The sequence below is a fragment of the Rhinolophus ferrumequinum genome, chromosome 6, assembly GCF_004115265.2.
Source record: "Rhinolophus ferrumequinum isolate MPI-CBG mRhiFer1 chromosome 6, mRhiFer1_v1.p, whole genome shotgun sequence".
NCBI lineage: Eukaryota > Metazoa > Chordata > Mammalia > Chiroptera > Rhinolophidae > Rhinolophus > Rhinolophus ferrumequinum.
In genome coordinates this window covers 79,994,300-80,014,354 of record NC_046289.1, presented here as the reverse complement: position 1 = coordinate 80,014,354, position 20,055 = coordinate 79,994,300, and the positions used below count along the sequence as shown (strand labels likewise).

Here is a 20,055-nt window from a genome sequence, read left to right as displayed (position 1 = left end):
TACAGACACGTATCTGAATTTAGTATCATTCTCGGTCAGATCAAATGTCAGGGTAAATGCAGAGCCTCTCAGGTGGCCTGCTTGGCTGCCCTTTGCCCAGGAGCCTGTTTTTGCTTTTCTCAATTTCACAAAAAGTATAGCAACATGCTCCAACTCCCGCTGAAACTGTAAATGGGAGATTCAAGTTGTCAGACAAGAGCCTGCCCAACTGTTGCCCGGAGGATATTCATACTTAAATTTACACTCATTTATATCTCACAATCTTTGAAGAGCAAAAATATCACAATTGCTTAGTAGTGATCACAAAAATATTTCAATAGCAGGGCTATAATAAATAACTTTAGGTTAAATAGCAGGCCATTTTAAACTTTAAAATGCCAAGAGTGTAGAGAGGCAAGGGAGCCATGAGAGCAGCAGAATAGTTTTGGGATCTCCCAGGATCCCTTCATGAAAACAGTGAGAGCAGCTAGGGAAAAAAAAAATTCTACAGGCAACATCTTTACCAAAAACTAGGTAACAAACATTCCCTGGTACTCTAGAACACTAGTAGGTAGAATTAAATTACCCTTAGCAACAAAACTGGGGTGACCACAGCTGTGCTGGCAGAAGTGCAAGTTTGAAGAAGTGGAATTGTAAGGGTCCAAAGAGGCACGGAACCCAGATATCACCAAATTATCATCCAAAGGAGGCGCCCCTGCTGAAATGAGAACCCCATGAGTGAATCTAAGAACCACAGTGGGAACTAAGAGGAGGCTTAGCAGGGTCTCTTTTGTTAATGACTGTAAGGAAAGCTTCCATCCTGGACCCCGAAGGCCTGGAAACACCCAGTGGATTGTCTTTTATAGAAAGACAGGCCCTGTGCTGGGGAGAAACTGTTGAGGGTAGAACATACTACTTGTGTCAAGAGATAGCTAGCTAGCAGTTAAGGCTGACAATAGCTAGATGAATGTGATCAAGTTCAGTATATTACTAAAATTGAGACAATAGACATTATGTGCCACCTAGTGTGAGTAATACAACAGGAAGTACACTGCATCCCCAAAGGAGAAGTAGTTTTGCCAAAAAACTTAAAACCTGAATCAAACCTCGCCTCTGTATCTAACTTCTAGTTTATAAAAAATATGGAGGGGAAAGGTAAATGCTAAATAATACCAGATAATGCAATCAGCCAAATGTGGTAAATTCTATAGTATAAGTAATCTTGTCTCTTCAACAAATAAATGGGGAGTGAGGGGTAGGCGGATCAAAAAAGAACTAAAGCTATATTGGCTAAATTAAATCTGTGGATTTTGTTTGGATCCTGATTTGAAATCATCAACTATTAAAAAAACCATTTTTGAGATAACCAGAGGAAATTAAATACAGACTGTGCATTAGACTGTATAAAGGAATTACCATTAACTTTGTAGGTGTGATAATGGTACTGTGGCATATGTATTTTTTTAAAGGTCATAATCTGTGAATGATACTTAGAGAACCACGTACCAATATAATACTATGATGTCTGGATTTACTTTCAAACATTCTTGGGGCCTGCCGCAAGAGTGTGAGGGAGGCCACGATTCCGTTTCAAGGTACCTATCTTTGAGCTTGTGGAATAGATGCTAGGAGCAAAGCTCATCCTCCTGGGTTGAAAAATTTATGGACAAGAAGTTATCATTGAAATTAAATGGTGGCAGACATGTCCAAGGAAATGTTGTGGGGATTTAATCCCTTTACGAATCTTGTGATAGTAGATGAATGTGTGGTGATGGCAAGTAGGGGGCCACAGAACAATACTGGAGTGTGGTAATACGAAGAAAGAGTATCACCATGTTAGAAGACTTGAATGAGTATGAACAAAGGCTGTGCTCACTAGAGAAATCAATCGCTTCCACATGTCCCCTCTCCGAAGGGCCTGTTTTATTGTGATGTAAAACATTTTTATGTCAATTTTTTTGTTAAATATTTTGTAACACTCCAAAACAACAACAACAACAACAACAAAAACAACTTCACAGATAAAAAGTGGAATAGTTGAAATAAAAGTGGCAAATCTTGATACTTGTTGATAGTGATAGTTCATTAAACTTTTTTTTGTTTTCATGACTGAAAATTTTCAAAATAAAGCATTTAAAAAAGTCTGTGTAGAAAACAATTTAAAATATCTGATCACTACATTAAATTCTATAAAACAAAAGGAGCAAAGGGCAATAGGAGTTATTTTAAAACGCTCTAAAAAATTCTTCAATCTTTTTGGGTGATGTAATTGTCATGTATTTTAGGTTAGTCTATTAATAGAAAGACAAAACTAAAAGTTACCATCATTTAAAAATATGTTATAAATACGTTTTTGTGAATTTTTGCCAAATTTAAAATATTCTCTAAAGAGAACACTGTCTGGAGCACAGATTTCCCAGGAAAGGTGATCGTGTCTGGTATCGTTCTTCTAAACTTTCTCCCCTCTTGCTCCAACAGAAGACAAACCACATTTCCAAGACTGTTAAATTATTACCTTCGAAAGAGCTTTGGCAATTTCCCATTCAAGTCACATTTTCCAGTCATTTGGTTCTCATGTTTATAGACCTAGTTGTTCACTTTAAGCCAATGTCCAGGAGGGACTCAGCTCCAGGCAATCCTTTGTTTCATTTCCTTCAATTTTGACATCTCTATGAGTTAGCTATTATACAATATTATCACAGCTTACCGCTTTCTGACTCATATTACCCAGGAGACAATTCAGGAGTGGACTTGAACTAGAATTTTATACAGCATGCTGAGTTTTCTAAAGGTTTTGGTGCCTATTTGTCTATAACCTGTGAAGATCCTTTTCCTTTTCTTTACCACACAATATATTATTGGAATAGTTCAAATACCCTGCAATGTATTTCTACAATTTTCTTAGCCATAGGCAACTACTGTAACGAGAAGTAGATACCTGATCTTATTTGGCAGGTCAAACCATGGTGCCGGTCAAAGCTGCCTCCTCCTTTTCTGTTCCATCTGCATTATACAGTTTGCTTCTTTGGTTTTGGAACACATGCCAGCTCTTCTCAAAGATCTTTTTCTGGGCTCTTATATTCATTTGTTCTCTATATTTATACATGTAAATACTACGTCATTTCCCCAAGTGACTGAATCACCTCAAAACTACCTAAAAAGGATTTCAAAAGTGCAAATGATGTGGTGATCACTGCATAAGGTATATAAACGTCTAATCACTATGTTGGATACCTGAAACTAATATAATATTGTATGTCAACTATAACTAAAAAACAAATTTTAACAGACAAAAAAATCAGAAATGAAAAAGTGCATATAATATGGGAACCAGAGAAAGCAATATTGAGCCCATTGACAGTAGGAGGCAGAATAGTGAAGGGAGCCTTTATTTCTTGTTTGCAAATACACATATACACTCAGCGATGTAAGAGTCGGAACCACTTCTTAGTCTACTGGGGAACTATGGAAGTGACCCAGAACTCTTATCTCAGCTTTCTCTCCTTCCTATGGAGATAATACTTGTTATAACTTTTTCAGATGATGCAAAAAGATGACTAGATTAGTGTTTCTGAACCAGTTTGAGCTCTTTGTTAGAAGTCAGCAAGGTATAAAACTGGATATTCAGGTGAGTGATTACAGGCCACTATATAGTTCTCAAAGGCAGAGGCAGAACTTTGCACATCAGGTACTATATAAAATTGAGAAGAAGACATTTGAGTGTTGACTATTTTGAACTTATTTAAAAGCCTGGAATTCCTTAACATACCTTGATATAGGACATGATATAGGACATGTACATGATATAGGACAAGTCCCTTTTTGGTCAGATAGAGTGAGCACACAGGTGTCTAGGATTAGATAATGAGGAAGAAAAAAAAACCACCCTAAAATTCCAAACTGATTAAAGATAGAAGCAGCATTCACGAAGATCATCAGTAGTATATTAAAACTGAGAGAATCAATGGGCATGGAGGAGGAATGAACAGACAGATGAAAGGACAGAACAAATACTAGGAAGTTTCAAAGATGACATTGAAGAGAGGAAATGACTCAGCCACAGTTTAGGGAGGAAGTTCCAGTTAGGTGAGCTGTAGGTGATAATATGGCCTGGGGAAGCTCATTACCTACAGAAGACAAGATTCTAGGAGCTCACTGTAGAGTGTCCTCAGGAGTCATAGACACAAAGCACAACGTCAATAATGTAAAAAATATTTTCTCATCTGAAACTAATATAATATTGTATGTCAACAATAATTGAAAAATTTAAAAAAATAATTAAAAAAATTCTCTCTACAGAGTAGAAAATACTGGTGTTCTTTAGTTTTAATACTCAGTTCTGGTCATTGAACCTTAAGTGATAACTGCTATAATGTTAGCAAAAACTAAGAAAAAATGGTTGAGGGGAAGGAAAAATATTTATATTAGTCTAGTCTAATTTTAAGTTATTCATCAAACATTTATTGGGATCTCACTGTCCCAGACCCTGGAGGTACAGCTGTGAACAAGAGGATCCTGCAGATAAATGACTATGATCTGGGAAGAACATGGCGAAGGATTACACTGACATTAATAAAACCGTGGTTAAAGTGAATGTAGACATGTTCAAACTGGAATTCTTCAAATAGGGAGCACACTTGAAATTTTAAAAGAAATGATTTTAAGACGGATCTGGACAGATATTAAGAAAGCTATGGTGGTTGGTGCTAAGTAATTTGCCTAAAACTAGACTGGAAATCCTATGAGAGTAGAGATTATGTCCTTGGTTCACAATGGACCATCAGGGACTAGGAGTGTATCTGAAAAATAGTAGCCAGTCAAGAAATCTTTAAAAAAAAATAAATGAGTGAAGCAAAGATTTGCAGTACCTGTTATGTGCAGGTCTTGCTTTCACAGTGATCAGGATGAGTGTCACTGACCAGTACATAGACAATTTGAATACAGTGTAATATGTACTAGGAGCTAAGCATGTGATACTATTAGGATGGGGTCTCTAAATAATTCAAGGATTTGGAAAGCTTGGAGGAAGTAATACTTGAGTTAGGTTTTGAAGGAAAAAGGTAAGGAAAGGCCATGGGGCACAGCATGTGTTAAAGTCCTGTGGAATGAAACATTACTATACATTTGAGGAACCAAAAACAGTGCAGTTTGGCCGGAAAGGAGAATGGGGTGCCATGATGGTGTGATGGTAGATTAGGCGGTAGGGAGTATCTAGAATTTGAAGGACCTTTATACACTAGGTTAAAATTTGAGCGTTATTCTAAATTTGGTGATCACTAAACTATTTTAAGTAGGGAATGACAGGATCAGATTTGCCTTTTGAAGATGACTCTGACATCAGTGGCATGAGAGACAGGGGAAGGATAAAGGTGGGAAGCCTTAACCTAAGACACTGAATGAAGATAATGGAATAGATATGAAAGAGGTTGGATGTGGGGGCTGAGTTAAAGGTACTAGAATGACTGCCAGGCCTCAGGTTTGAATGTAGTGTCACTTAATGAGATAGATAACAGAAGAGGAGCAGTTTTTGTTTTTGAAGGTGAATGCGGAGGGAAAAAAAGGATTATAAATCCAGTCTTTACTTGAGCTTGAGGTGCCCGTGGGAAATATAAGTGTGCATGTCTGCTTCTGTTGATGCCACATCCTCTCACAAATGTTTCTAGTATGTAGGTTTTGAGGTAGCATGGGATTTCTGAACTTTTATGTGCTATGAGGCCCCTCAAAAAGGAACAGGACTGAATAAGCAGGTTGTATGTTGGTCCCTACAAAATGTTGAAATAGTACTTTAACAATGGGGAGAAGTAGTTCTTAATAATACGGAGAAATAATTCTTGATAATACTGTGACCTTACACCTAATTTCGTATCATGGATGACAAGTCCAATTTGCCTTTCATTAAACTGTAACAGTACAGCAGATATGACAGAATAAGATGTACTACTTTATCTCTTTGAAATTATACCCTGACTGGTCATATATATTCCATAGAGAAAACTTTCTTTGTAGTAGAGAAGAAAAAAAAAATAATGTAATCCATTTTATATGCAAGTTTCCTGCATAGCTGTAATTACTAAACCTCTTTTCCTTATTATGTTGTTAAGTATTATTTTTGTGCTATTTTTCAGCCAAATGGTTATTAGCTATATTAACTTTTAGAAACTTACTAGTTCATTAAGGATGTTTCCTGGCAACTTAAGCACATAAAAACACCATGGTACTTAAAAGATTAACCTTGACTTTTATGTATTACATTCACTCAGACATTTAATGACCCAAGAAAATATCTTTAGTCATTCATCTAGGATTCTAAGTTGTATTCACAATGCTTTCATTTATTTCCATCAAGAGATTCTGCTATGAATGATAACACTCGCAAGGTTCATTCACTTCTAAAACATCAAATTGTTAGTCTCAACAGTCTCCTTCAAAGTTATCTTTCTCCTACCCACCATCTAAAGATCTAAACTTTTTCATTACCTCCCCTCCTCTCAAGAAAAAAAAGAAAAACAATCGCTCCTGCTCTCCTCCCAAATCCCCAAGGCACAACCCAACCCAGAATCATAAAGAAGAGGGGAGGCAAAGTGGAACAAGTTGCGACCGGCGACCGGGAGGACAGAATTGGGACCAAAGCCGGGGCTCGAAACGGAGACGGGGAATCATTCACCACGTCCGGAAGGATCTGGGCTATTTGCCACAAGAGAACGTCCCTAAAGTCCCGGAAACTAGCCGGAGCTAAGAACTAGAGAAAGAGCGAGTGACAGGCAGAGAAAGAGGTCCGACCCTCTGGGACTGCCTGAAACACGCTAGGAATGCAAAAGAAACGTCAGGAATCCGGGACTGGCAGTGGCGGGCCAGAGCGATCAGCCAGGTTAAAACCCAGCTCCAAAGGCAGGCACGTCGCTGATACCCTCGGGTGGAGAACGGCGCCTAGGGGCTGATTGAACGAGGGAAACTGATTACTGGGAAGCCAGAAACCGACTCGCTTCCAAAAGTTGGAGTCAGTGGCCCACTATCCGGTACCCTCCGCTTGACACCCGGAGCGAGTCGGGGGGCGGGCCTAGGGGCGGGGCCGGAGCTCCTTCCCCGCCTCTAACGGCAACCTTGACGGCGTCCTCAGTGCGCCTGCGTAGGGTGAGGCCGGACTGTATTTGGCTACTAGGCTTGCAGCAGCAGCGGCGTTCTCTACCCGGCATGCTGCGCGGGAGCGACGGCCCTACGTCTATCCCCTTCCCAACCCTGCCCTCTCTCCCCGCCTCCCGCCGCGTCCCCCCCTTTCCCTAAAGTGAGTGAGTGAGACGGGCAGATGGAGGAGGGACTGTAATGGCGGCGGCCGGCAGCTCCCTGCTCTGACCCACGGCAGGCATACAGCAACCACCCCCTCCCCGCCCCACTCCCAGCCGGCCTCCGCCCCGCCACTAGCGCGGGGCCACCCTCCCCGGCCCTTCCCCCAGCCGTCGGCGTCTCGCCCTGAGCCCCGGCCGGGGCCCCACACACAATGGACGAGCTCGCCGGAGGCGGTGGTGGCGGCCCGGGGATGGCGGCCCCTCCACGGCAGCAGCAGGGACCTGGGGGGAATATGAGCCTTTCGCCAGGGGGGAATGGAGCGGCGGGCAGCGGGGGTCTTCCGGCTGCCGAAGGAGCGGGTCCTGCGGCAGGCCCCGAGCTGTCCCGGCCGCAGCAGTACACTATCCCGGGGATCCTGCACTACATCCAGCACGAGTGGGCTCGGTTCGAGATGGAGCGGGCGCACTGGGAGGTGGAGCGGGCCGAATTGCAGGTACCTCGCTGGGGTCGGTGTGTGGGACGGCTGCGGCCGCGGGGTTCCCGGTGGGGGGGTGGGGCCGGGACTTCCCTCAGTGGGAACCCGCGGCCTTGGGAAGACTAGAGGGACCTACCTGTGTGGCTCGGGGCGCGTTGGACCTGGCCACGGCGCTTCCTAGAGTCCTCCTTCCCCTTTCCCGCAGAAGCTTGTTCCCCAAGCCTCACTAGCTGCGCGGTGCGGGCTTCCTAGGGGCAGCCATTTTGGCTTTTAGTATGGCGTCTGCGGGGGCTCCTTCGGAGGCGGCCTGCCCGGGCCTCCGGGGCTTGGGGCTGAGCTCCTCTCTGTGGGATAGTTCGGCGTGGGGCTGCTGGACACCGAGCTTGCTCTTGTTTGTGCCTCTTGAGATGGAGAACTCGGGGAGAGGGACTGGGATGGGCGTTTTACCACCTTTTCCCGGATCACCCCTCTTTCCGATTTGGCACGTCTGGCCCCCTCCTCTGGAGTTGGTACGCACTTGCCCCTTGACAGCCACGCTTCTTTCCAGGGCTACTACCAAGCACAATGGCTCGCCGCTGAACTGTGAAGTTTTTTCATTTCCTACCTCCAACTTTACCTTCTTACCTGGGATGCTGCCGTAATCACTTTAGATTCCCAGTCAGTTCTTTAGCGACTGACTCAGCAAGCCTTCTCCAGACATACCTCGGCGATATTGCGGTTTATTCCCAGACCGCCGCAATAAAGCGAATAGCAATCTTTTGCTTGTGCAGGGTCTTGCCTTCGATTTGTAAAAAAAAAAAAAAAAAAATGCAGCATCTGTGACGCGCAATAATGCGAAAAATCGCAATAAAACGAGGTATGCCTGTACTGAGTGTTTCGTTTTAGGGTACCCTTCAGGAGGCCTCCCCCTCCTCCACCCCCATTTTTACCCATAAAAAGCCAAACTAGACTTAGCTGTGTTGTCTTTGTGAAACGACTGAGAAAAGATTTAATGTTAGCTGGAAGTGAAACGAACGTGTCTCACGTTACTAACTCTGAGGGGAAGCAAAGTTAAAGATCCTCAGGACCCTTCACAATTAAGCCTGACTTGATCCTCCTAAGGAGAAACTTGGAGAGGCTGGTTTAACTAACTTTTGGAAGATATTGGTAGTTTGAGGGTTCATGTCTTGTATTTCAGAATCTTTTTAAAAGGATTGTTCAACTTTTTTTGGTATTTGTGTTTATTTTTGAATCCTTTCCAGGTCAAATTTAGGCTTAGAAGAAAAAAAGCGTGGATCTAAGTAGTGTCGCACCTGTTTTTCAGACTGATGTATATTTAGAATATAAGCAGTATTGCTAGCTGACATATATGTCATATATGCCTACAGTAAATAGTTAGGAAAATGTGTGTAAAGAAGGAATATTGGATTAATTTAGAAAGGATGTCCTTCAACAAATGTATAACTCTTCAGTTTGATTTTGAACTGGTAAACTTTTATTTGACTCCATAAAGTGGCCAAAGTTAAACTTTTAAAAAGTGAGAATACTTATATATTTTGACACTATCAAGTCGAGAAAAAAATAATTATAAATTAACACCTGTTAGTCGAATCAGTATTTTAGAATTGTGCTTTGATGTACTACTGGCCTTTTAAAAATGTAACTTTCCAAAAGCTTAAGTCAAAATTGTCTTATTTCTTTTAACTTGTGTATAGTCTGCTTTAACATATTTGGGATTTGTAGAGTTCTGTTGATATACAGCTTTCTACTACACCATGTTACAAACAATATTCTGTGTGAATGAAGATAGTAAAGCATTTATTTTTAAAAATTGCATGTGCAAATGCATTGAGGCTTGGGCTCACTAAATAATACTTCACCAGTCCCCGATACATGTTTATAACCTTTGTACTGTTGTACGAAAGCTTGGATTATACAATTTTAAGTTTGCAATTGCATTAGTCATTCATAAGCTTCACTAATGTAAGTAGCTGAGAAAATGTCTTTTGTCTAAATTAGTAAAATATATACATTAATAAGGTCTATATTGTCTGCCCTCCCTCTTGCTTTCCTTACTCTCTCCTTGACAGTAACAGAAAAGTCTTTTAAGGGAGATTTCTTTTACTTGTTTGCTTTCAGTTGATCAACTATTGACATATTTGTTCTGATATATAGCCATTCTAAGTGTTTTGTTTCTTTGCTTATTTTGAAGAAGTTCTACAGTGTTTTTAAACTCTTAATTTGTTCCAGGGATTTTCATTATTTCATACTGATTGTTTTGGAATAAAATGTTCATGATTGTGTTTATGTGTTTCTGTTTTATATATTTCTCGGCAATGTTTTATTGGGTTACTTAGGATGGTTTCAGATTTGCTTCTGGAATATTAAATTTACTTTAGGTGCGGTCAGTCTTTAGTAAGATTGCTTGTGCACATTTAAAAATGCATGTGTTGAATAAAAATTTATTGGGCGGGTTTAAAGAAGCATCAGTAGATCTAAACTGTAAACTTATTTTTAAGAAAGATGAAAAGTAAGACAGCTTACATGTTGTATATGTAAGCCTTGGGTGCAGTGGTCATCTACACATATATTTAAAGCACTCAATATTGAAACTGTTCAGTAATGGAATAGGAAGAGGCTAAGGTATATCAAGTTTGATGTAAAATTTCAATATGGAAGCATGTTTTTCCTGGTTTTCTAAAGGACTTTAAATTGGAACTTTGCAGTATGGTTTTTTCTGTAAAAGGAATTTGGGGTGAAAGTCTGTCTGAGAAACTTGGAAATAAACCAAAGGATCATGTCCTAAAGCTCTTTTTATCTTTGTGATGGCTCCTTACTTTGGACTGAAGTTAGTAAGGCTCTAGTGCTAGTCAGAATCCCTTGTAAAACTGAAAAGTATGCAGGGCTCTGCCTCATCCTCCAGAGACGGAGGAAAAAAATGGACTGTGGGATTTTGGCAATTCATGTTACATGAAAATTATAACTGCCATTTAATTGGCAGTATAACCTTATGAAGTAGGTATCATTTCTGTTTTACAGATGAGGAGACAAACTTAGGTTAAATAACTTTGCCTTAAGTACTGTAGCTGATATTTGAACCCAGGTTTGTCTGAATCCAAGCCTGTGGTCTTATTACCACTCGTGTAATCACTGTGTTGTGTTATCTTAGCATTTTTCGTGGAAGTGGACTCTGCCCTGTAATTTTTTGTCTACCATTAAATGGCATACACCATTTCAGTATACTTCAACAAAGTTTGTTTTGAGCTCCCGTGAGGTGTCAAGTCTAGTTGGTGTATATTGCCAACATGTTCTTGTATTTTTTTCTGTAGTTGGTATGTAATAAACACACTTACGGTATATACAAAATGCTTGTTTACCAACTATGAAAATATACAGATAATTCATAGAAAATGTAGTCCAGAAGTTTGTATTGTAAAACTACTAATTCTCCAGCAAATATAAAAATTTTAATTAGTGTTTGTGCTTGCACACTCAGGCATGCAAATAGTGGTATATAAATGATATTTGAAATAAGGATCTTGCCCTCATGGAGCCTGTACTCTAGAAATAATAAGGTGTAAATTAAACCAGAAATTAACAGGATGCTAAGAAAATAAATGGTGGAAAACCTGTATAGATAATGGGTTTTCAGATAAATACCTAATATTTATTGAGCACTTACTAAATGGCAAGAATTTTTTTAAGGTCTTAATACATACCTTAGCTCAGTGGGCGAATAAAAATTTTTACCTAAAATATCCATGAAACCTAACTACGGACGTAAGGAAATAACCCTGATTTAATCTGGTTTTCATTTCTTGACTACCACTGTCGTAGTTTAGGTTGCTCCTCCTGCCTGAATTCTCTGTAGTAATCTAACAATTTCCCTCCATGCACACCCCTCTCAACAGTTTATCTTCTATACTGTAAATGTGATTGTATTACATGTACCCTTTAATTTTTTATTATGGAGCGTTTTAAACATACACAAAAGTAATATAGTATCTGTCCCTCCCACAAGCTTGTCACTTGTTTTAAATAGTAACAACTCATGACCAGTCTTGTTTTACTTATGCTTCTGTCTACTCCTACCCCTATCCCAAATTATTGTGAAGCAGATCCCAGGAGCATATAATTTCATCCATGAATATTTCAGTGTATATGTGTAAAAGATAAGGACTTTAAAAGACAACTACCATATTATTGTAGTTATTACCAAATTGTTAAGAAAAATGAACAATTCTTTAATATTATCAAATAGCCACTTTTCAAATTTCTAATTTTCTCAGTTATCTTTGAACAGTTTCTTTGAATCAGGATTCAAAAAACATTGTGATTGGAACCCTCTCCATCTTTCCTTTTCCTTGTCAATTTTAATTGAAGAAATCAGGTCTTTAGTCTTATAGAGGTTCCCAACGTCTGTGTTTTGCCGAATGCTTCCCCTGTGATATAGTTTAACGTGTTCTGTTGTTCCTTTTGTTTTTCCCAATTACTTGGTTAGTTGGGTCTAGGGGCTTGATCAGAATTGGTTGATTTCCTTTTTTTGGGTGGGAGGCGGAGAACAAGACTACTTCACAGGCAGTGAAGATGGCTTCCATCAGAAGGCACACATCCGTTGTTTGTGTTTTGTGATGTTAGCAGCTAGCTGTTTATGTTAGTGTTAGCAACATTCATTCCTTAGGGCCATGCTTAGCTTTTAAAAAATTTATTAAGAAATTGAGATGTAATTCACATAATGTGAAATACACCCCTTTAAAGTGTATATTTCTATGTTTTTTAGTATAGTCACTATGATGAGCCGTCATCATCACTGTCTAATTTCAGAACATTTTCATTACCTCACAAAGGAACCCAGCACCTATAAGTGGTTAATCCCAATTCTCCCCATTCTTTGGCAGCCACTAGTTTCTGTCTCTGTGATAGAATAATGTATTTTCTGTCTCTGGATTTGCCTGTTCTGGACATTTCATATAAATGGAATTATACATTTTTGTAACTGGCTTCTTTCACTTGAGATGATGTTTTCAAGGTTCATCCATGTTGGCTGAATAGTATTCTATTGTGTGGTTATACTGCATTTTGTTTGTCCATCAGTTGGTGAACATTTGGGTGTTTCTGCTTTTGGGCTCTTATAAATAATGCTGCTAACACTTGTGTGAACATATGTTTTTACTTCTCCTGGGTATATACCTAGGACTGGAATTGCTGGGTCATGTCCAACTTTTTGAGGAAATCTATGTTTAACTTTTTGAGGAACTGCCAAGCTATTTTCCAAAGTGACTGCACCATTTCACTTTCCCATCAGTAATGTAGGAGGGGTGTAGGGCCACCCTGAACTTTTTTTTCAAGTTTGAACTGTATTTTTATTAAAATATATACATTTTACAAAACGCCTTTCCTTTGAATGTATTTAAATTGATTTTTTTGACTCCAAGTTGTGTTTTCTCCCTCCCTCATCTCTTTCAAAGACTTTATTTTTTAGAGCAGTTTTAGATTTATAGCAAAATTGATTGGTTCCCATATAACTTACTCCCCCATCAAATGCTGCCTGAGTATCGGCTCCCGCCAGGGTGGTATCTTTGGCACCGTGGATGAACCAACACTGACCCTCATTATCAACCCAAGTCCGTAGTTTACATTAGGGTTGTACATTTGTCTCTTTTTCTTGTACATTCTTTGGGTTTTGATAAATGTATAATGACATGTATCCACCTTTATAGTACACAGAATAGTTTCACTGCCCTAAAAATCCCCCGTGTTCCACCTGTTTTTTGCCTTCCTCTCTTCAAACCCCTGGCAACTACTGCTCATTTTACTATCTTCCATAGTTTTGCCTTCTCTAGAATATTATATAATTGGAACCATATAGTACATATATGTAGCCCTTTCAGACTGACTTCTTTCATTTAGGAATGTCTTTGTGGCTTGACAGATTTTCTCCTTTTGAAGAGTATTTTGAATAGCACTCCATTGTATGTGTGTACCACAGTTTATTTGTCCGTACACTTATTAAATAGTATCTTTGTTGCTTCCGAGTTTTGGCAATTATGAATAAGCATCCATGTGTAGGTGTTTGTTGGATGTAAGTTTTCAAGTAGTTTAGGTAAATAAGGTAGATAACCAAGGAGCTCGATTGCTAGATTGTATGACAAGAGGATCTATGTTTAGTTTTGTAAGAAACAGCCAAATAAGAACAGCCAAACTTCTTCCAAAGTGTCAGTACCTTTGTGCATCCCCTGCAGCAGTGAATGGGAGTTTGTGTTGCTTCACATCCTTGGCCGCCTACAATGTCAGTGTTTTGGATTTTACCCATCGTAATAGGTTTATTGTAGTGGTATCTGAGTTTAATTTACAATTCCCTGATGGCTCACAGTGTTGAGCATCTTTAAATCTTTGGTGAGGTGTTTGTTAAGGTCTTTGTCCCATTTTTAAATAGTTTTATCTGTATTTCTTCTTTCTCGATACCATATGTATACTTTGTTTATGGATGGAATGACGTTGGGCTTTGTTTCCAGTCATTTATGAGTTATTGTTCAATAAATGGCAGCCACAGTATTGCTTATAACACTTAATATATTTGTCTTAAAATATTCTTTCATGACTTAATCTAAAGGAATGCCTAATTGTAATATCACCTGACTGAGGCTCTCCTTCCAGTGAAGTTACCAAAGGCAATGATTAAATTTATTTTATCTGGAGATAAACTTGTAAAGTCTCTAATTGTAAGAGAATAGAGACCTGTGGTGGCTCGCAAACCTAGTTAATAATTCTAATCACCTAGGATGCTTTAAATATACAGATTCCCACGTTTCATGCCTGATTGTTGTGATTGAGTCGTCTGAAGTGGCATCTTTTTTTAAAGTGGTAGTGATATCTGCGTTTAATTTACAATTCCCTGCTGATTCCGATCATCAGTCAGGTTTGGGAACCTGCATGGTCAAAGGCGCCAATGATTTGGTATAATCCATTTCTCTAAACTCTTTCTTCCCCTTCAATATCCTTCTTCCTCCAATTGATATTTTAAACTTGAGCAATATATTACTCCCTTCTCTGCACTCCCAGCAACTTGCACCGACTTGCACCCAGTATACTTAACATTTAACAGGAACTTTTGAATATGGTATGAATTTTTGTTGTTTTCTCTAGAAATACATTGTGGCGTTTGATTACATAGATGAAAGCATTATATGTTCATAAAGAACTATTAGGAAGATTTGTTAACATTTAATGGGTGCTTCCTGTATGTTGGGAGTCATTCTAATTTTTGTACTATCCATAAATTATAGGTAAGTTATTTCCATTGTAGAGAAGGAAACACGGACAAGAGATTAATAACTTACTCAACATAAACAATAGATACGAAGCCAGGAACTGTTGAGTCGCTTCTGACCAATATGTTTATGCCATTTTAAGGTAATACCGGTACCTGGTGTTCATTGGGACCACTTAAGTGGTAAAAAATTGTCAACAAATGACTAATGAATAGGCTCAGTGTGACAAGATTTAAAAGACTATATAACTGAAGCAGTTATAACTGAAATTTTGGATCATCTTTTGATAGACTTTGTAAAAAGGGTTTTAAAAATATAATTAAAAAATTTCAAACTCTTTTATTTTTTGAATAGGTAATGCATTGTTCAAAATTCAGTTTTACGTTAACTATGAACCTGTCCACGCTTACTTCCACATTAGTAACCACTTTTATTAGTACTATAATGGATCCCTGCAGTGTTTATGCACATAAACAAATATACATATATATATAATTTTCCTCCTTTCCTGATACAGCAGTTTATGCACCCTATTTTTTACTTTACTTTTTCATTTAACATTTTTTTGGAGATCATTCTAAACCTGTTAATAGAGAGCATCCTCATTTTTTTTTCTAACAGCTGCAGAGAATTCTATGTGGATGTGCCATAGTTGATTTAACCCCACTGTTGCTGGAAAGTTGTGTTAAATTTTCACAGAACACTTCTTAACTGTGTTTCTTCTTAAATGTGTGAGCAACCAGCCTTGATACTTCAAAATAAACCCTATTGTATTGCTTTTTTGTTTTATTAGTTATTAGCTTTTGTAAAAAAGATTTTAATTTTGTGTAACGCATTGTTATGTAATGAATTCGTTTAAACCTGAATTTAAATTAGGGGTCTGGAATGTTTTAGCTTTGAAAGCTGTTAACCAGGGCTTGGTTTCATTTAAGCTGTCTGTCTGTTACTGAAATCTAGGAGTATGAAGAAGCCTAGAAAGACTAATCAAAGAAAAAGATGAAATAGAAAAAAGGAGAGGGGATGGATGGGAAGAGGAATAAGGTAATGCTAGAGAAACAATGGATGAGGGTAATAATGATATGCCACTGATAGTTATCTTAGATAGTAAAACTTTCGGAGTGGCCTTTGTTTGCTTTTTCCCAGAGCTTTAAAAGTGGACCAGACTTCTATAAGCTTATTTAAAAAAAAGGGGTGTGTGGGAGTGGGGATCAGATTCTAGAAAAATCTGTACTTAAGAATCTTTATACTTTGCATATATGATTGCACCCTGGTCATTTTCTGCTTAACACTTAATGTAATTTATAAATTTAACTTGTTTATTGTCTGTTTACCCCCTTAAGACTGATTATAAGATCTTTGAGAGCAGGGACTTTTTTTTTTTTTTTGCTCATGTATACCCAGTGTGACAGTAAAGGGCTTGGCATATAATAAATGTTTGCTAAATATTTGTTAAATTAATGAAGTTCCTGAGAACATTCCATTAAGCAGAATTTAGATGTGAGAAACTGACTTGTAATTTTTGTAATATATAACAGGGAAAAAAGTCCACAAGATGGAGATAACATATAAATAACTATGTTATTTCCTCACTCTTTCATTTGATATTGGAATGAAACCAAACTTTATTATAAGGTACCATGTTTCCCCGAAAATAAGACCTAGCCGGACCATCAGCTCTAATGCGTCTTTTGGAACAAAAATTAATAAAAGACCCGGTCTTATTTTAATATAGACCCGGTATAAGACCGGGTCTAATATAATACAATACCGGGTCTAATATAATATAATACCGGGTCTTATATTAATTTTTGTTCCAAAAGATGCATTAGAGCTGATGGTCTGGCTAGGTCTTATATTCGGGGAAGCATACTATTCAAAATAATTTACTCCCACCCCCCAGTGGAGTGTAAGAGAAATCACAACTTTAATTAAAATGAATTGCCGCTTGGGGTTAATGTGCTTGGGGGGGGGGGCAGACTACTTTTTCTCTTTAAATAACAATTTTTTTAAAAATCATTTTTGTTGGGGAATATTGGGGAACGGTGTGTTTTTCCAGGACCCATCATCTCCAAGTCAAGTCATTGTTTTCAATCTAGCTGTGGAGGGTGCAGTTCACTGGCCAATGTGGGAATTGAACTGGCGACATTGGTGTTATGAGCGCTGTGCCCTAGCCAACTAAATAATGATTTTTATGAAGAATTTTTAGTGACTAGTAATGCTTACGATAAATTAAAAATAAAAGCAGAAACCCATGATAAGTGCTAAATCAGCTGTATAAAAGTTAGATTGAAAAAGTACAAATATTTTAAAATACCTTTTGATTTTGGGGTGATGGGATTTTTGACAACTTCTGTTTTCCTTATTTAAAAAAGAAAATGACCCAGGAAATACAACAGATTATGTCTTTTCTGTTAGTATAGAAATGGCTTGTTTTTTATGTACACGTATGTAGTCATTGTTGAAAAATAATCAAAAAACAACAAGTTGAACTTCTTAGCTTTTTTTTTTTTTTAGTTTCAGGTGTACAAAACAGTGTAATAGTTAGACATTTACACCCCTCACAGGTGATAACCTGTCCAACTTCTTAGTATTTTTAACAAATTTATATACTAGTTTATCTTTTTTCCATTTCTTTTTTTTACTCATTTCTTTAAAAACTGCCAAATACCCTCTTTTACTTACTACAATTTTAATTTTCTGATGCTTTAAAAATTTGTTTTGTGGTTGCATTTAGTTTCTTTTAATTTCTAAGTTTTTAGTTTTTAATATCAATTATTAAAGTAATACATTCGATGAAAGTTAAGTCACAGGAATGTCAAAAATAGTGACTTTTCTAGGTAATCTTAATCTTCCAGGAACAACTACTGATGTCTTTCTGGGTGTGTATTTTCATACGTATACAAGAGTGATTCTCAGCTGGAGGGAATTCTGCTCACATGGGACATTTGGCAGTGTCTGGAGACATTTTTGGTTATCACAATAAGAGGGGGCTGCTACTGACGTGGTGGATAGAGAGGTCAGAGATGCCGCTAAACATGCACAGGTCACCCCCTCCCCCATCAAAATAAATGATCTAGTTCAATCAAAATGTCTAGTAGTACTAAGGTTAGAAACCCTACTGGTCACTACAATTTTAAATACTAGAATTATACAACTGTTACTTGTCTCTGGCAATGTTAAACAGTACCTTTGCCTTCCTGTTACGGTAATTGAGGATTTATCACACCTCTTACATCTCTTTTCACCATATTCCAATGTTGGTAATAAAACTAGTTAAATTGCTAGGTTTTGCATTATGACCATGTAAGTAATTTGTGAGTCAAAAAGCTGAATACTCTCCCTTTTCTGTACTTTTTTTTGTTTTCCTTGGAGTTATTTGCCTCCTTTTTAATTTATTAGTTTTTTATGCATCTGTTTTTTCCAAAAGTGCCTACAAATCCATCAGGGTTTTCAACCTTGTGAGCACATCACATCTATCATATCTGCCTTTTGTGTGGAGGGGGTGCAGTGGAGTAGGGAGGACTTGCCTTCCAGAGCCCTGAGTCCCCTTGCTCTGATCTAGTGTTGTTCTTAAGACTTGTTAGAGGTTTATTCTGAAACCTCTGCCTGCTGTTCGCCTGTTTGTTCAAGTTACTGCTTTGAAAAGTCTCTTTGCTGTTCTTTCACTGGATATCATTCCACATCCTTTCTTGGCTTAATCCTTCGTTTTGCTGAAATATGTGATCATTTCTTGAGAAAAGTTGCATAAGCGGTAAATTTTAGGGACTCGAATCTTTCAGAAGTATCTGTATTTTATTCCCACACTTGATTGGTAGTTTGGCTGGAAATAAGTTTTCATCAGTATTTTGAAGTCATTTCTTTTGTCTTTGAACTTTCAGTGTTGCTTTTGAAGGGTTTGATGCTATTCTGATTCTGATGCTCTTTTTTGTGTGCGTGATTGTTTTGATATCTTTTGTTTATCCTGGTTTTATTAAATTTCATGAAAATCATATCGTTAGGCCCTGAAAGAAATCTTTTATTGCGTAGTTCAGTATTTCTCAATGGAGGACACTGTAGGCATGTAGATAGTACGTACTACTTTTGTGTGGGACTGTCTTTTGCTTGCAGGCGTTGAGTGCCCTGGCTCCTGGGCATTAAATAACAGTATAACTCGTTAGTGAGACAAGTAGAAATGTTCCCAGACATTTCATTTCCAAACACCCCCTAGGGAGAAGCAGTACTAATCTTATTTGAGAAGCATTATTGTAGTCCAAAGTCCTTAAGGCACTTTTTCCATTCAATTGATGATAGACCTGCTGGCTTAGTGTATCTTGTCTCCAGAGTTTCTTCTCTGTTTGGTCTATTTTCTTCAACTATATTTTTCAATCCAATTACATTTGTAAAAGCATTTTCTTGTTTGAATTTTTTAGAAGAATGGTATTCTGTTTTTATTTAATTGATTCTTTTTGAGCGTAGAGTTTTTGTTGAAGTTTTCTTTCCCTGAATTGTCAGTTTCCTCCGAATTTCTTTTTTCTTTTGCTTCTTTCTTACCTAATGCTTTCCTCAAATATTGGTGACTATTGACTATCTGTTTATAGTTAAGAGTGAGGTACTATAAGGCTGAATGGTAGCTATGAGCTTTTTTTTACCCCTTTCTTAAAACTCATTTTTATTTCCATTAAAAATAGAGTGATTTTTAATCTGCTTTAGCCTTGCCATAGGTTTGTTTTTCTTAAATCTCTAATTGTTTATAATTGGTTCTCTTAGCTTATGCTCACTTCTCAGAGTTCTCCAGTAAACTTCCTGTGTAGACTTCTGGTGGTCTCAGATGTCTGTCATTGTAATTTAAATTTTTTTTAGCTATTTAGAAAAAATTTATCATTTTTGTGCTGCATTTTATTTAGAGCATACCTGCAGAATGGTATTCTATCTCTGTTGAACTTTTTGGAGACTGGTTTTCTTCAAGTGTTCTGTCAGTTCTTTCCAGAATTCTCTTTCTCATATCTTCCATTAGTATATGGTCACTTTCTCATCATTCCACTTTACCAGGCTTATGTAAACTTTAGGTCCTTCATTTTCCTTGAGTTG

The 20,055-nt window shown here is 38.0% G+C and overlaps 2 protein-coding genes across 7 annotated transcripts in view; one reads left to right on the top strand and one right to left on the bottom strand.

The window, feature by feature from the left end:
- The window catches only part of AP4S1 (adaptor related protein complex 4 subunit sigma 1), a 36,970-nt gene extending 28,783 nt beyond the window's left edge, over positions 1–8,187 (bottom strand). For 3 of the 4 annotated variants that reach the window (XM_033107389.1, XM_033107388.1, XM_033107390.1), the window contains exon 1: positions 7,875–8,187. The gene's annotated coding sequence lies outside the window, so the exon portion shown is untranslated. The remainder of the gene's footprint in view (positions 1–7,874) is intronic. The other variant, XM_033107391.1, reaches the window with a different exon arrangement.
- The window catches only part of STRN3 (striatin 3), an 88,498-nt gene continuing 75,615 nt past the window's right edge, over positions 7,173–20,055 (top strand). The window contains exon 1 of one of the 3 annotated variants that reach the window (XM_033107384.1): positions 7,173–7,756. In XM_033107384.1, coding sequence (XP_032963275.1) covers positions 7,475–7,756 — 282 coding nt within the window. In that variant the 5' untranslated portion in view covers positions 7,173–7,474. The remainder of the gene's footprint in view (positions 7,757–20,055) is intronic. The other 2 variants (XM_033107386.1, XM_033107387.1) reach the window with 2 other exon arrangements.